This window comes from Otolemur garnettii, unplaced genomic scaffold, assembly GCF_000181295.1.
Source record: "Otolemur garnettii isolate 467f Iridium unplaced genomic scaffold, OtoGar3 scaffold00004, whole genome shotgun sequence".
In the NCBI taxonomy this organism is placed as follows: Eukaryota; Metazoa; Chordata; class Mammalia; order Primates; family Galagidae; genus Otolemur; species Otolemur garnettii.
In genome coordinates, this window is record NW_003852399.1 from 18,614,679 (window position 1) to 18,633,183 (window position 18,505).

Consider the following 18,505-nt stretch of genomic DNA (forward strand, 5'->3'; position numbering starts at 1 on the left):
GGGCTGGATTCGAACCCGCCACCTTGGGTGTGCGTGGCTGGCACCTTAGCCACTTGAGCCACAGGCGCTGAGCTGTGTGAGAGCTTTTTAAGAAAATATGATTCCACATGCAAACATTTTGGATAGTAGGATTTTTTCCTTGCTAATTGAGTAATCTTATTTTAATACATATTAATTTTACTAATGAGTTTAGGCTTTTTTTTTAAAGTATGGTTTATTCCCCTGTAAATACCCTAGATGGTGATTTTTTTGGTAAGTTTTAAGGGCTTTTTAAATGTTATGGAGATTAGTACTGAGTTACAGTTATTTTACATTCCCTTTAACTCAGATCACTGGTCTGTCTAGAACTTGGAATCGTTTTGTGTATGGTGTGAGGGACAGATTAAAGTTTCCTGAAAGTTCTCTAGTGTCTCAATGCCAGCTGTTGACTACTCTACTTTTTTCCCCACTACTTAGAAATACCACATTGTGTTGTAAATAACATCACTTATAGCAAAATTTTTCTTAATTGACCTCCGCTTAACTGACTTAATAGATTAACTGATGTTCTCTTTCTTCTGTGAAACATAGGAGTGAAGTCTGCAGTAGACTTCCTGTTCATTCCTGATAGGTTACTCGGTACTGTGCTGATAGGATTCTATTTCACTCTAGCTGTTAGACATTAATAATACCCTGAAAACTTTGTGAGTTGTGTTCCTATTGTACATTTATTCATTAATTCAATATTATGCAAATCAGTAAAATGGTACAAAAGGGAGGAAAGGTATTATTTCAAAGAAAATTAAATAGGATGTTTTAGAAAGAAACAGTGGGTCACCATAAAGTTGGTGTCTATTAAAGGACATTGTGTATAGTGAATATAAACATAGATCTAAGCAGTTCTAGGAGCAAGGAATGAAATATGTGAATCAAGGATTATTACTTTTGTTCTGTAGAAAAACTTGTTAACTGAAAACTAAAACTTTAACAACAAAAAATTGTTAGATTATGTACAGTGTGTCCTATGAAGGGAAGTTTTCTGAATTGTAGACTTTTTAATATACTGTCAAACATTTAATGATGTAACTGTCTTGGTCTGTTTGTGCTGCTGTAACTTTAGACTGTGTAATTTATAAAAAGCAGAAATTTATGTTTTGCAGTTCTGGAGGCTGAAAACTGGGCACCAGCAGGTTTCATCTGTGGTGAGGGTTTGATTTCTGTTTCCAAGGTAGTACCTTGAACACTGTGTCCCCTGGAAAGGGGCAGAAAGAAACAAAGTCCTTCTTTCAAGCCTTTTTTTTTTTTTTTTGCAGTTTTTGGCTGGGGCTGGGTTTGAACCCACCACCTCCAGCATATGGGGCCGGTGCCCTAGTCCTTTGAGCCACAGGCACTGCTCACTTTCAAGCCTTTTTATAAAGGCTCATAATCCCATTCACAAGAGTGGAGGCTTTATCATCTAATTATCTCCCAGAGGCCCTACCTTCCAACGTCATTGCCTTGGTGATTAGGTTTTAACACAAAATCGAGAGAAGATACCATGTTCAAACCATGGCAGCAACCCATCTTATAGCTATACATTTTAAGAATATAGACAAAGTTAAAATTGGTTAACAAAATCCTAAGTGGTAGTAATCTAAGCGTATGAGTTTTATACTGCAGGCTGATGTCTCTAGCGGCATTTTGAACATGATGTGGTGTTTCCAGTTTGTGAGTTAAAAGAACTGATCATTAACTCTAAGAGAGTGAAAACTAGATTACTGCGTTGTATTAATTATCTGTGATTGTGTAACAATGTCAAAACTTAGAGACTTGAAACAATAATCATTTATCATCTTGCACAATTTCAGTGGTCAGAAATCTGGGAGTAAAGTGGGTGGTATGCCTCAAGGTTTCTCATGAGATTGTAGCCAGGATGTCAGCCAGGACTGTAAACATTTGAAGCCTTAAGTAGGGCTGAACCATATATTTCCAAAATGATTCACTCTGGGATGCTGGTTATTGGCTGGAGGAGCCCTGAGTTCCTCCTCATGGGGGTCTGTCCATGGCTACCTTCTTAAGCATATTCACAATGTTGTAGCTAGCCTCCCTCAGCGTGTGCAATCCAACAAGGGAGAGGAAGGTGAATGTAAAGTTTTCTGTGACCTAGTCCTAGAAGGCACATACCATCTGTCACATCTATTCTTATTTTTTGTTAGGACTGAATCACCAGTATCTCATACTCAGAGGGTGGGGAATTTGACTCCAACTCTTAAGGAAAAGAGAAGTCATTACACTACAGAAACATTTTGCGTTTGTATGTATCAAAGAAGGGGAAAGGATTTATTTATAATGTTTGGTTTCTTTTTAGGACAGTGCCTTAGGAAAACCACGAGAGGTGTTCCGACTTCCCACAGACTTGACAGCCTGTGATAACCGCCTCTGTGCATCTGTCCATTTCTCATCGTCTACCTGGGTGACCTTGTCAGATGGAACTGGAAGATTGTATGTCATTGGAACAGGTGAACGCGGAAATAGTGCTTCTGAAAGATGGGAGGTGAGGGTAGTTAATTATTTTTTTTTAAAGACTTATGCACAGTCCAGAAAGTATATGTAAGTTAAATCTGATTTTAAAATAGCACTTTTCAAGGATAGCTGACATATGATCTCTTTGTTTTTCTGATGCATAATGTTTACAACCTCTTTTAGTTAATCTATAAAATGTATACCTTTTACAAAACTGATATGTTAGCCGTTCCTATTTTGATCAGGGGTCAGTGCAGTTGTCAAGGATTGCATTCATTTGTAGCCAGAGTATATTGTTCGTATCTGTAAAGCACTGAGTGTCCTAAGCATGGGCCTTGCCTCCTCCGTGCTTACCCTTGTGTTAGTTTTGCTGGCGCGATTTACATTGGTCAAATCATGAGTTTACCAGAGTATTCCCAACTTTAAAAAATATACTGTATTTTAGATATAGTTAATGTGTCAGTCTCTGAGGGGCTATTTTTACTACCATTAAGAAGTGTATTAATAATAATAAATAAGAAATTTCTTCAGAGCCATAGTTTGGAAAGTAGAAGGAAACGGTGCTGAGCAGACAGTTGAAGGATTTGTTGCTTCCCACTCTCTGAATTATATTAGTGGTACGTTGTAATGTTGCTATTATCTAAATCTCAGCTGGTAGCTTGTAATTCTGGGTAAATAAAGAATAACAAGCTTAATATATTTTCATCTTATAAAATATTTTTATCAGACCACCAGATACTTACAAAGGCCAGTCTTTCCTTTCCAATCCAATTTTTCTGCCACCTGTATACTCCCCAGCTCTTACCTATTTTGTGTAGGAAAGAGGCTGGTGGATTACTTGTAATCATCCTACAATTTTAAAAGAGAAAAATCTAAATACGAACTCACCTGATGCTTTTATTATTTATACCTTTATTATTTCTTTTGCTGCAAACCATGCAGTCCTTTGTTGATTTTTTTCATTTTGCATTAGCAAATACATCTTCCCAGTTAGCCTTTCCTCAGTGTCAGAAGATGATGGTCTACCTTTCTTTCTTGAATTTCTGTTCCTCACATTGCTCTCAAGCTGACAGATGAGATTTCTGCTGTAAGAAAGGTGTGTCTGCACTTTCTCTCCACTCTCCTCCTTATCTAAGGAGTAAAGGCTGTAGCTGTCACAAACGCAGCTTCCCTCAGCCAGCAGAATAACTTTTTGCACCATTTGTAGGATCTCCTTGTAAATCTGCAGCATCCACAGTGCTGCTCAGCTCTGTCCACTCTTCCCATAAACTTGGTGTATTCTCAAATAACTGTTGGTTTTTTGAGATCAGATAGGCAGTTTTTTTTTATAACAAGTGACCAACTGTGTTTGAGGGCCAAAGGCTGCACTCAGCGTTGTCACTAACCTCTTCTCATGGAATGAGAGGCACGTCCACAAACACAACACAAAAAGCCATGTTGGAAATGTTCCGACATTGGAGTGGAGCAGAAAGACCGTTCTGTCAGATGAGTTCTGACTTAGGATCAGAAAGGATAAATTATTTGAGAAAACTAGAGAAGCCTTGGAACCAAATGGCTTACTAGTCTTACTAAGTTAGAGTATGTTCAAAAACCTAAAAAATCATAGTGTGATATTTTCTCTGTGGTCTCCAGTAATAACCTTTATTACTATTTTTTTATTAACTAAGGTAATGTGGTATATAGCACAAGTAGCTGAAACAGTTGAAAGGAGTTTCAGAGTGATGGGCAGGAGAGATACGAATGTGAATTTATCTGTTTAGAGCTGTAAAGATTCCATAGGTTTTAAGCAGAAGAGACTGACTCCGCTGTCAGCTTAAAAAATAACACTATGGGTTTATAATTCTTTTGGTTTTTCTGTGTATATCCTTTGGCACATAGAAGGACTTTGATAATTTTTTTATCAATTAAAAATTTACGTGTACCTCATATTCTCTTTAGTGTACACTGCCATAATGAAATGAACACCCTTCTGGGATGTTTTTAGTTAAGAATACTTTTGGCCAGGAAGAGTGGGTCATACCTGTAATCCTAGCACACTGGGAAGCTGAGCAGGGCAGATTGTTTGAGCTCATGGGTTCAAGACCAGCCTGAGCAAGAGGGAGACTCTGTCTCTACTAAAAACTAAAAACTGAGGCAGAGGATCACTTGAGCCCAAGAGTTCGAGTTGCTGTGAACTGTAATGCCTTGGCACTCTACCCAGGGTGACAGAGTAAGACCCTGTCTCAAAAGAAAGTTTTAATTGGGCACTAGGGGAGGGACTTGGGCATGATGAAGTGAGGTGGGAGAAATACTAATGGGATGTTGTTCACTTTAGGAAACAGTTTAGGAGGGTTTAGGATTTGGGGAGAATTGGTATAACAGAAAGGAAGATAAAGGTGATGGTGATTAAGGGGCAGAGTAGGGAGTAAAGTGGCCAAGAGGGGCAGTGATAGCTAAAGTGAAGAAAGAGAAATTAAAGGGGACACAGAAGACTGCCTGCTTTCCAAATGTGTTCCTTGTAGTATGATGGGGCCACCATCTATCTACAGTATCACAATTGAGATGCTGAGCTTAACCAGAAACCTGGAAACTTCACCTAACAATTTTTTAAGAGTTCGGACATCTAATCCTTTGGTCTTGTTTCATTTTGTTTAGTCACATGAGAAAGGAAAAAAGAAAGCATGAACTAAGTACTTGTAGCTGCCAAAACTTATATTTTCTCTTCTTTTGTTTTGTCTCTTTTGTTCACTAAACAAAAGCAAAATCCCGGTCAACCAACTAAAAGCCGGTCTTCATCTATCATCTCTGTTTTCAGTATTTGCAGGGGTTTTTTTCCTATTTGTGGAAATCTTTAGAATGGATTCCCAAGGTCTACTGCTTGAATAATTTTGACAAATGTGTTTGAATACATAGATAAACTGATGACATGAAAGCATACTTTTCTTTACATGCATTCAAGTAGGAGTGGATATGAAGGGATTCCGGACACGGGTTTAAAAAAAAAAGACGAGCTAACTTTTCTTCAATTAGGCAATTTTCCAACCCCATTTTTTTATTTATTTAGAAATCTTATTTAGGAGTCTTAAGGCTTCCTTATTTGGTATTTACTCTAATAAAAATATAGTCTTTTTTAGATCATGTTTGTGTTATGAGAAAGAATCCTGGCATCACAGTTCACAGCAACCTCAAACTCTTGGGCTCAAGTGATCCTCTTGCCGTAACCTTCCAAGTAGCTAGGACTACAGGCTCCCACCATAACACCCGGCTATGTGTAGAGATGAGGTTTCGCTGGTCTCATACTTGTGAGTTCAGGCAATCCACCCACCTGGGCCTCCCAGAATGCTAGGATTATAGGCATGAGCCACCATGCCCTGCCAGCATTATATTTTAAATAGCATTTGTTGAATTTTCTTTTATATGTAAGTGAGTTCTTTCATTTTTGAAAAATCAGAAAGTTGTTGGTGATTTGTTCTCCCTTTGACTCCTACCTTTGTAAATTTTCAGAGAATAGAAACACAGTAAGAAAAAGCATACGCATACATGAACACACACACAACATGCAGAAACGAAGAGGAAGAAAGAGGAAATACGTTATATGTGAGATGAGGAAGGCAATGGAGGAGTGAACACTGACCTGCCTGGGTCAGCTCTGTTTGTGGAGAGCTCTTCTTTCACTTGATAATTGTTTTCTTTTTTCTTTTTTTTTTTTTTTGAGATGGAGCCTCAAGCTATCCCCCTGGGTAGAGTGCCATGGCATCACAGCTCATAGCAGCCTCCAACTCATGGGCTCAAGCGAGTCACCTGCCTCAGCCTCCCAAGTAGCTGGGACTACAGGTGCCCGCCACAACGCCCAGCCATTTTTTGGTTGCAGCCATCATTGTTGTTTGGCAGGCCTGGGCTGAGGATTCGAACCTGCCACCTTAGGTGTATGTGGCTGGCGACTTAGCCGCTTGAGCCACAGGCGCCGAGCCGATAATTGTTTTCTAGAAGATTGCTTTTGTTTTCCTTCTCCTTTAGATGCTGCTTGGATTCTGTGTTTGTTTTTTCTGTTTTTAAGCCCAGTATGATTAGTTTTCTCTATTTTACAAATAGATACTTTTTAAAAAGTTCCTTCTTTGAGGAGCATTATTTAAATCGATGCTTTTATTTAAAGGCCTTTCGCTTAATTCTTTGTAATAAAAATATCCAAACAATTGTTGAGTTGCCCCAATTCTATGTATTTTCTCTGTGCTGCATTCATGTAATAATGTACTTTTTTGTGTGTAATTTTTTTTATAGATTATATTTAATGAAGAGCTTGGGAGTCCTTTTATCATAATTCATAGCATTTCATTGTTGAAAGCTGAAGAACATTCAGTAGCTACCTTACTTCTTCGAATAGAGAAAGAGGAATTGGATCTGAAAGGAAGTGGTTTTTATGTTTCTTTGGAGTGGGTCACTATCAGTAAGAAAAATAAAGGTAAAAATAAAACAAAATTTGCAATCTCTTTCTATTGGTCACCAGCAGTTGGTAGGTTTTGAAATGCAAAGCTGTACCTGTACATGTCATTTGCTTTTTCTTGGGCATTGTGTTACCATTCTAGCCATCCATGGTGGAATGAATTTCTCCTCAGGTACGGGTGATAAAATAAAATCATAACGTGCTTCCGTGGCCAATTTTAACTTTTGCATAAAAGGAGATATTAGTATATAATTTTGTATACACAGAACTTAACATATAAAAAGTATAAATTGATGATAAATTCCAGTATAATATAAATATAAATACCTAGATGGAAATGAGTAGCTTTGTTTCACAAGTAGAGCTTCTTTCAAATCTAATTGAACTTTTCTATTTGTCTCTGCTTCCAGGGAAACTGTTACTTTGTCTCATCAAATGTACTTTTTTATGTGTTGAACTTGGTCTATTTGAAGCTGTCTATCAAACCTCTAACTTGACATTAAAAATTACTTTCTCATGAATTAATTAGGATATTTTTAATTGTATAAGCTTGCTCTTTTTGCTTAGTTCTTACTGACTCACCAGTGTTTTTCTTCCATGGTTGAGAACTAAGGAAACTTGTTTCCATAACACTCTGCTCTTTTTCTCGGTAGTTTTTATTAGCTTCCTTGATAGAAGTTATCATTCCTTTCTAAAGAAAAATATTTCTTTACTGTAGCTGCTACTTTACAATCTGGTAAAGACTAATAATATTGATTTTCCTAAGAGAGCTTTCCTTTTTATTCTAAAATTAACAACAGCAACTATATATATATATATTATATATATATAGCTTACAAGTAAGCTGAATAAATCTTCTAGATTTGTTCCTTGAACTATGTCAAGGAGAACTATTTGTTCTCATTCCTGTGATTTTAGCTCTGTAGAAACACAGTAACTTAAAACTTTAGATCAGATGTTGGAAAACTTTTTTGTACAGGGCCAGAGGGTAACTGGAAGATTTATACAGCTATCCCTCTATTCTATGTTGGGCAAGAGCAATCATAGACAATACATAAATTAATGTGTATAGCTATGTTCCAATAGCTGTTCCAATACTGTTATGGACATTGAAATTTAAATTTTATATTATTTTTATACATTTCAATATTTGTATTTTTTATAGCCATTTGAAAATATAAATTCATGCTCAGCATCTGTATGGCCTGCAGACCATGCAAAAATAGGCCTAGATTCAGCTCTAGCTCATGATAGGCTGTGGTTTACAGCCCTCTACTTTAAATAATGAAAGCCCTATTTTTTTTAAGATACATAATTCATCATCTTACTGGAGAAATATTCAGCATACTCCTTTCTTCTTCCAGACACTTGGTTCTGTAACAGCTTTAGCTCAATTTACAGTAACTCATCAGAATGTCCCAGAACACAGCTATGGTTTGCTCTAACTCTCCGTCTCCAATACTTTCCTTAATTTTAATCAAATAGCCACTGTGGCCAGTGGCTACCACATTGAACAGAACAACATAGAGAAAATTTGATCAGACCCAAGTATTTTAAAATAGGAATTTACTTATAGAAAATTATATTGTACTTTTTTTATCCTCATGAAAAGACTTTTAATAGTATGCCTTTAATAAATAGTGTACTTATATATTTTAATTATAATTAAAATGTATATTCAGATGGCTTCAGAATATTTTTATAATACAGTTTTCATTATAAAGTACTTTATTTTTTTATAGATCAAAAATATGAAATTACTAAGCGTGATATTCTCCGTGGGAAGTCAGTACCACATTATGCTGCTATTGAGCCAGATGGAAGTGGTCTAATGATTGTCTCCTATAAGGCTTTCAAATTTGTTCAGGTTGGTCAAGCTCTTGAAGAAAATATGGATGAAGACATGTCAGAGAAAATCAAAGGTAATTCTACTTTTAATCTTCGCAGAGCTCATACGTTTATATAAATGCATATTTATGTCTGTTTTGTTTTCCAGTTCAGTTATGCCTTCTACTAGGGGAGACAGATGCTTATTTTTTATTTTCTTATATATTTCTCAATAAAGTTTTTTGTAAAATACACCACCTAAATAGTGTGAATTGGTTTGATTTCATAATTTTGTAATTACCAAAAGCATTCTTTAAAAAAGTGTGTATTAGCTTACTTGATTAAACGTTTAATATATACTTAATAAATAAATAATGCCTCTTTGTTATTACCATTTGCAAAACCATTATGATTGTATTGAAAATATTAATATTTTAAATAAACTTACGCTAGTGTACATGTTTTTACCTTTTATATTAAACTGAAAGAAAGCTCCTTGAAGGTAGAATCACTACATTTTCTCAATGTTGAATGAATGAATGGAAGTTATGTTTTAGAATGGAAAGATTAAAAAAGTCTTGCAGAAGAAATTCACATGTGTGTGTAAAGAGTATGCATTCTTTTAAAGCTATTCAAGAGAATATCCCTCTACAGTCATTACTATTCATATCTCTGATCATAAAGAATAGTATGTTTTACTTAACATAATTTTATAGTACTTAGCAATTATACATGCATGGGTTATCATGAAAGTTTTGAGATACACAAAAATCAAGAAACACAAAATTTGTGCAGAGAGAATCACATGAAGCCCTCCCAGCAAGTCTGATAAACCGAGCAAGTTGAAACTTGCCCAAATAAAGGATATTGTCATTTCTATTTGGAAGTGAAACGATGGACCATCACACAGTCTGTCTCAAAACTTTCATAGTGACCCAGGTTTGTTAATATTCTTTGAATCTACTTGATTCTTTGAGTCAAGGAGGGGGGTGGTCTAATTTGCAAAAAATAACTCTACCTTTTTTTGAAAACAATTATTAAAATAAAAACTGGTTTTATTTACTTTTAACAAATGAGTTCTTTGAAAAGTATTTGAAAATATTAATGTAATATTTGAAAAATATTTTCCTTGGTTCCTAAGTATATGCACCTCTGAATGCATAAAACTTATTCTTGGTTGCCTTTTTTTAGCCTTTTTAATACTTCATATATGTTTTTCTTTTGAATCATCACAAATGTCATTTTCTTTTTGTTAGGTTCTAAGACCTCTTTCTGAATAAATTTTACTATTCTGCTCTAATTGAAATGTTAAACTCTCCTAAAGCTTAGCAATAGTAGCTATTCATATCATCAGACCACATGCCCTTTAGAACTCCTTTGGTGAGCAGTTTTGAAGGAATGAATGAACGCCTTCATGTTTGGAAATTCTGCCTAGGTAACTAGGACCGTGCAATTTGAAGATAGATTGCAGTCAGAGTGGGACATTACATATTTAAATCATTGTCAGTCCAGGTGTTCATTTTTCGTTGACATCTCATGTTATATCTTGAATTCCTGAATTCGTTATTTATTTTGTCATAGCATTTTATCAATAATAAAGTATTGGAATTTTTTAAAAATTGTGTAGCTTGGTAATTAGGATGCTTAACTCTCTTCCTAAGATACATAGTGGTTTTATTGTCTGTAAATTGTTAAGAAGAGTGGTATGGTCTATTAGCTATTTGGTATTATCCTAATAATATAAACAATAATATGTATTTTTAACGACCTAAAACACAAACTCTAAAGCATAGAAAGGCACTCAAAGCAACCAGCAATGGAGAAAATTATTTAGGTGTTTGTATACTTTGGGTGGGAAGGAGATTAAAAAAATTCTGACTTTCTCTTTAGTCCGCTCATGGGAATCTGCCTTTAATTTATACTAAGAGTGCATATGAGTTTGCAGACTCCTTCCATCCCCATTACCTAGCAAAAGTTACCTGTTGAATGATTATTATGTATAGACTATTTTGCTAGCCTTTGTGAGAAACACTTTGTATTTTTTTGTGCCAGGATTCCAGTGTATTTGTGTGTATCTAAATGAGAGAGAATGAGGGAGGGAAGTATCCCTAGGTAGGGAGAGAAGCAGTGGGCATGAAGGATTGCTGTCATTAGTATTTTATAAGTGCTTATCTCCGGAGGCACTAGGTAAGCCTGGAAGAAGAGAATGTCAAGTGCAATTGTTAAAGTTCTTTGAGTGACAATTCCCCAAAGAGATCTGCAAGTGTTTGTTTATAATTACTTTTTTTGTGAGGTCACCATTTGAAAATGATAAAATTCTTTCAAATAAGTGAGTTTATTTTTTAGTATATTCTAGTCTCTAATTTTGTATGCTGTAGTCTCTAATACATTAGTACATGATGTGTTTTGTCTTCCCCAGTAGAGCCTCTGTATTACTGGCAACAGACCGAAGATGACTTGACAGTAACAATACAGCTTCCAGAAAACAGTACTAAGGAGGACATTCAAGTACAGTTTTTGCCTGATCACATCAACATTGTGCTGAGGGATCACCGAATTTTAGAAGGAACACTCTATTCGTCCATTGATCATGAAAGCAGTACATGGATAATTAAGGAGAATGATAGGTATTTTGATTGCTTTATTTATACTGAAAATGCTATCATTTTACTTTCTTCTTTTTGTTCTTTTTTCACATAGTTATATCTGTACTATTTTTTATTTTTCTTAAGATAGATTAAAAATAGAATTACTGCATCAAAGAGCATAATTGTGGTTGAGATTAGAGACAGTACAGTTATCAATGAAGTATGTGGAAGTTCTTTTCATTATCAGCTCTAGGTACAATAATATAGGTGAAAATAGTTATTTTAATTTGCACTTTTTAAAACTCCTTAATAATTTTTCTCTTCACTTTAATTTGGTGGCTAGATAATACATTCCTATTGTTTGTTAAAATTTAAAATATATAAAAAGATGTATAGTGAGAAGTCTTCTTCCAGAGCAGGCCTGCTAGCTGCCTACCCTTCCGCTCCCCACAGTTATTAGTTGCTTTCCAGAGACAATTTACATATTCAAGCAGCTTGTTTATGTGGGTATATATAAGTTACATGAAACATATATTTAAATTTAGAAATATTTTAACATATATAATACACAGTTATATAGGTTGCTTTTATTGACTTTCAACAATAATCTTAGAGACCTTTCATAATGAATATATAAAATGTTCTAATTCTTTTTTATCACTTCATGGTATTTTACTCTATCAACTACATCATTATTTTAAGAAATTGGTCTTCTATTCTGCCTTTTAATTGTTTTCAATCTTTTGTCATAGTGAATAACTTCCATATATATTATTTATTATTTCACATATGGAAATATACATAAAGGATACATTTCTGCAGGTGAAATAGAATTCCCTTGAAAATTGTGGCTAATTTTTTTCTTATGTAAATTGTCCATTTACATTTCTTTTTGCAAATTGTGTATTCAGGACATGAAATAATAAAAGGAATACATGGTAAGTTGGATTTCATAAAACAATTTTCTGTATATCAAAATTGAGAATGTCTGTTCTTCTAAAGATTATACTATGAAAACAGAAAGGCAAACCATACATAGACTGGGAGAAATATAGTCACACTGCTCATCTTGAACAAAGAAATCAGATTCTCAGTGCATTAAGAAGCCCTACAAACTTACAATAAAAAGGTAACCCAATTTTAAAAATGATCAAATGATTTGAATGGACATATCACAAAAGAAGATGTGTGAATGGCTGGTAAGCCCAAGAAAAAGTAGTCGTTGTTCGTCATTAAGGAAATTAAAGCCAGGCTGAGACAGGGGGTATGGCAAAAACTATAAAGATTGACTGTTCAGATGTTGGCTAGGATATTGACCACCAGCAACTTGTGCATATCTGGTATGAGTATAAAATAATACAGTCAACTTGGCAACCTTTTTAGCAGTTTCATCTCACTTTAAACATATACCTACTTTGTAACCTTGCAATTCTAATTATCAGTGTTTACCCAAGAGAAATGAAGATGTATGTTAAAAAAGAAAAAGCCAGGGTGGTGCCTGTGGCTCAAGGAGTAGGGCTCCAGCCCCATATGAAAGAGGTGGTGTGTTCAAACCCAGCCCTGGCCAAAAACTGCAAAAAGAAAAAAATAAAAAAAGCCAAAACAAATTTGGAAAAGTTATATTCATAGTAGCTTTGCTTAGAAACAACTCCAGAGTTCATGAAAATGTGAATGGATAAATACATGCGGTATATTCATACAATGGAGTGCTACTCTGCATCCAAAAAGAGAGAACAACTGATTAATAAAGTATGAAATAATCAAAAACATGCAGAGTGAAAGAAGCAGACGCAAAACAATTACATACTATGGATTCCATATATGAAAATCTGACAATTAAATTTGTAAACTCTTGCTAGAAAAAGTGCTACATACTTCATTGCTGAATATCATTATAGTCACGTTCTAAATGCTCCCATTGGGAAGCTGTGCACTGATGCCAGTGTCTAGTCTACCTGTCAGAGCAATTTTGGAACTCTTTCTCTGGAATGACCTGTTGTTGTATGGTAACCAAAAACACGCAACAATAATGACCACCACTTAGCAGGAAACCTCCACACGTAAACACAAACACAACTGTGAGAAACTGATATATCAAGGTTATCAAACTTTACCAAGTTGTTTATACAGTGCTGCCAACATAAGTGTGTGGTGGCAAGTTTGCAGACTTAATTATCAGACCTTGTATGACGACACTCTACATATGTTATTTAATTGTATTTATGTGTACATGAGATTTGTGGGTAACACTTACAAATTGACAAACCAACTAGAACATATTATAAGTCATTAAGCAGTAAATCCAGCAAAGATCTAATGGGGTCAGTAGCTGGATTTCATACAAATAATTTCAGCATTCACTACATGAAATGTAGAATAGTATTGTTTTTCCATTAAATATGAGGTATTTGATTACAATTTTGTCTCATGAAAGATAATTGCAGTTTGGTGTAGGTGTATCATTGATTTGAAAAAACATGGTTTTTTATACTTAAGTTTTTTATATCTCTTGGTTTGAAATAGTTAATGTTCTCTCCCACTTTGGAAAGATTTAAGTAGTCTGTATATTTCTTTTTATTTGGATGGTAGGATATGGTACTAGTTTTAAAATGTAAAAATGCATCAAGTGAAGAGGGTCGCATTAGCCATGTGTGCAAATTCATGATGGTTAGTGCTTATAACTGAGAGTATATGAACTTTTTCAGACTTCTTTAGGTAGCCACTAAGAATCTTTATACATTCTGGTCACTGGGTAAAAGTTCTTGAATAGTTACTTACGTACATTTTTTCAGAGAGGCAGAATAGTGCAGTAGTGAAGAACATGGACTTGGACCCAGACTGCTCTACTAGCTTGTGACCTTGGCAAGCTGCTTCACCTCTCAGTGCAGTTTTTGCCCCTTCCTTGTATAATGGAGATGATAATAGTACTTAACAGAACTTTATGTGGTGAGCAATAAATGAGTTAAAATATGTAAGGTGCTTAAGATAGCACCTGGCACATGGTAAGAATTAGGTAAGGATGTGCTGCTGTCATTATTATTATTTGCATCAGCAGCAGCCTTATCTGCTGCTTTTTCCTTACAAAATATAACTAAATCTGGGAGTTATTGGTTGTGGTGGTAATTTTCAGTGCTAATGATAGGAAGTCATGTTACATAAGAAAGCATTATTTTGTATAGTCTCTTTAAAAAAGTAGTTTCAGAAAGTTAAGTGCTGTAATTAATTCAGGAGGTGGTGATAATAACAGCCTTGAAAAAGAATAGCTGATAAGTTTGCATGTCCTGTTTGATAAATGGGATAATAGCTATTATTGTGTTCCAGGGCCTGGGGTTAGTGTGGCACCTGTGTACTAAAGACGGCAGGTGCAGAAGTTTGCTTTGCACTTTTCTTTCCATTGTAGCAACGGCTGATCCCAAATCTTGCCACTTGGACTCTCTTGCCCACTCTGGAGGACTACGGGCTGACTTCCCTATTGTCCGTGTCCGTAGTCTGCTCTGGATCAGCTTGCTCTTGCTATTTCTTCAGCATTTGTCCTTGATCTCAGGGTTCTCTGACAGGCCCTTTAAAGTGCATTTGGAATTTCTGTTTTTAATGGCTTTAATGTACAGAATTAGATTTTAAGTAAGTCAATAGAGAACACATTAACATCTTTTTTCCCTAAATTACCAAAGTTAACTTTTTTCCTAGTTCCTACATTTTCCAACTTGTAAAAAATTGGTATTTTAAAAATAAAGATTTACATTAATTTAACTGCCTGATCTTGAGGTTAATAATCATATATTATGGCTATTAGTTTGTGAAAATAGAGTTAATTGTTGGTTCCACACACAGAGAGATACCTCTTAGTTACAGGCCCTTTCCAATTTGCTCATGTGCCCCCCCCCCACTTCCATTCTCCAGATGCCCCACAGATCCATACTTCTTGCATTTTGTTACTCAAGTTTAGTTACATACTGCACAGCTGGACTATAGAACTTTCTGGGTGGTTTCACTGTTACCAGTCACTTCTCTTTTCAAGAGATTTGATGCACCATTTCCGGTGGTACTTTGTTATTGTTTATTAAATCTTAAATTATTTATCATTCCAGCCTGAGCTAGAGTGAGACCCCATCTCTACTAGAAAATAGAAAAACATTAGCCAGGCATTGTGGTGGGTGCCAGCTACTCTGGAGGCTGAGGAAAGAGGATCACTTGAACGCAATAGTTTAAGGTTACTGTGCGATAGGCTGATGCCATGATACTCTACCCAGAGTGAATGAGGCTCTGTCTCAGAAAAAAAAAAAAAAACCTTGGATTATAGGTTTTCTATCACATGTAAAACTAAAATAAACAACATTTTGGTAAAATATTCTCTGGACACCAGAGGGATTATTTCTGTTTGTTATCGATTGTATAATTTGTATAATTGCTTAATGTAACATCACTTTTCTCCTTTAAACTTCTAGCTTGGAGATTTCCTTGATGAAGAAGAATGAAGGACTCACATGGCCAGAGCTAATAGTTGGTGATAAACAAGGGGAACTGATAAGAGACTCAGCCCAGTGTGCTGCAATAGCTGAACGTTTGATGCATTTGACCTCTGAAGAACTGGTAAGCAGTTGCAATGGTACTATGACTTTCCAAGGATCCAAAAGTATGTTATGTTAGGATTACACCATGTTAGTCAACCATTATCTTGCCTTTACTAGTATAAAAGTCACAGATCAGGTACTGTTGACCTGATTGATAATTGAATATGGCTTGTTTATTTCTTATACTATTTGAATACATACATATACGTGTGAGCATACTTCATACCTGTATTTTTGTCTCTCTCCATTTACTCTCCTTTAGAAGAACTATCAACTGACCAGTGCTGGTAGGGACAAAAATTATGTTACAGTGTATTTTCTAATAACATACTTAACATTGTTGACATTTGCAAAGACATCTTAGAATACAAGGAGATGTATATATCCCATATAGGCAATCCTACATGGTACAGTTACTTTTGATTGATAAAGTGAATTCGTTGTCATGATTAAAATGACAACACACTGCTTCACCGTGCGATCTCTATCTAATGATTTGTGAGATCATTTTAAGAATTTGAACAAGTAGAACGATACACCAGAATTTCAATTATGTGTTCATTTTCCAAAAATCATATCAGCATATGTAAAATGTCAGATTTATTGCCACCTTGAAATATAATGATGAGTGTTGTATAAAGAGTGATTTCACTGTAGGGTTGATTGTATCCGAAGGTAGAAAAGAAGGATTAGAATGCTCAGAAAGTGAACATCTCTATTGAAAAGAAGCATAGCCAGAAGACAAAAATCAAGTTTCATGTCTGCTAGTAATAATTGAAAATTTCAGGAATCATTGACATTCATGTGTAAAACTCCAAAACTTTGATTTCATAGCCCTTTTTACAGTATGTCCTGACATCTGCTTTGCCTCATGTTCTTTCCTTTGGCAGGTGTTTATTGTGGCGGGCTCTCAGGATATAGTGGGGATACAATAGTAGAGGCTTGTTTGGAGATGGGAGATAATTGCTATTAGCAACTTTTTAAAACTTGGTGGTTTCAGATGAATATTGGTGTTCAGGAAGAAAATATGCCTGAACACCAGTGTGTTTGTTATATTTTGAAAAGACAAACATAGAATCTTGTCATCTGCACAGAAGGCAGTTTTGTGTTTTTCAAATCTTTATACTTGCCTTACTCTAGTGTTAGGACCTCTACTCTGTTATATAAAAATCATAAATGGGAAAACCAGACCTTTTTCCCTCATGTATGACATTTTAGGTAAAGCAGTGGATGTTTTTATCATTAAGTCGAAATCATGACGCTGTCAGAATTTCCTTCTATCCCAGTATGATGAAAATTTTTATTTATCCTTGCATTCTTGGTATAAACTTCACTTGGTCATCATGTATTACCATTTTTACGTATTGTTGCATTTGATTTGTTTCTAATTTCATTGAGTTTTCTATCTTTGTGAAGGATATTGTATAGTTTCGTTTTGTTTATTACCATCTTTTCCTAGTTTTGATAATTAGGTAATGCTGTCTTCATAAAATGATTAGGGAAGCGTTCCCTCCTATTTCTGTGAGAGTTCGTATAGACCTAGTGTTCTATCTTCTTTACATGTTTGGTAGAATTTGTCAGTGAAACGTTTAACCAGGGCCTGGACTTTTCTTTTTTTGGAAGGCTTTTTACTAAAAATTTAATTTCTTTAACAGACATAGGACTGTTGGGGCATCTAATTCTCTTGACTTTTTCTTTTTTCTGTTTTCAATTTCTTCATTTCTGTTAACTGTGTTTTTTATTTTTTCTCTTTCAGATATTAGGATTTATTTTACTTTTTTTCTTTCTCTATTTTTGAAAGTTATAGGTTATGCCTTACATGGTTGATTTTTGACCTTTTCAAATGAAAACATTTAAAGGCTACATACTTTCTTCTAAACCCTAGTTTAGCTGCAGTTTACAAATTTTCAGCCCATTTTCTTAATTCCATTAGAGATTGATTTGATTTAATGCTGAGTTTCCATCTTTTATGTGGCTCATTTATTCTTTATTCTTATTCCCAGGGCAAAGTTTTTTATTTATCTCAATTTAACAGCTAAGTTGTTTACCAGGGATTTCCCTGCTGTGTAGCCTCGACTCTGATTTTTGTCTCCTGAGCACTTTGAGTATTCCCGACCTCACCCTTTAGCCCCTTATTTTCTGCTTTCTGCCTGTCTTTGTCCACTCAGCTGAGAAATCAGTAGATGGCCCTTGGAAAGCAGCGTGGCAAGTTTGACTCTCTTCCCTTTTTGTTTGTAATCTTGTCCTGTTAAGTTCTGGCTGCCTTGATAGTCTCGAATGTTTAATTCTTTTCTATTTCTAACGTATGGATGATTGGAAGAGGGAGGACGAGAAATGTGAAGGTGTCTTCTGTATTCCACTGGACTTCTGCTTGTGTGACACAGTGGTACCAGCTAACCAAGAAATTGCTGGAAGTGCCTTTTCCACCAGCCACTGCAACGATAATTGCTCCTGTTGATATTCAGACTGGAGCTAATGACCACAACGAGGTGGTTCCCTATCCCCGCTGGAGCACTGACAGATACTGAATACATAGATGCTGGGGAACTCAGCTTCTTATTATAGCTCTGGACTCTCTGGTCATTCCTGTACATCGATGCTGGGGAACTCAGCTTCTT

General features: G+C 35.3%; 1 protein-coding gene across 2 annotated transcripts in view; it reads left to right on the plus strand.

Annotated features, from left to right (window-relative positions):
- Positions 1-18,505, plus strand: part of NUDCD1 (NudC domain containing 1) — a 75,746-nt gene that overhangs the window by 35,236 nt on the left and 22,005 nt on the right. Inside the window, exons 3-7 of one of the 2 annotated variants that reach the window (XM_023517250.1) lie at positions 2,327-2,512; positions 6,739-6,919; positions 8,644-8,823; positions 11,148-11,355; positions 15,762-15,906. In XM_023517250.1, coding sequence (XP_023373018.1) covers positions 2,327-2,512; positions 6,739-6,919; positions 8,644-8,823; positions 11,148-11,355; positions 15,762-15,906 — 900 coding nt within the window. The remainder of the gene's footprint in view (positions 1-2,326; positions 2,513-6,738; positions 6,920-8,643; positions 8,824-11,147; positions 11,356-15,761; positions 15,907-18,505) is intronic. The other variant, XM_003782406.3, reaches the window with a different exon arrangement.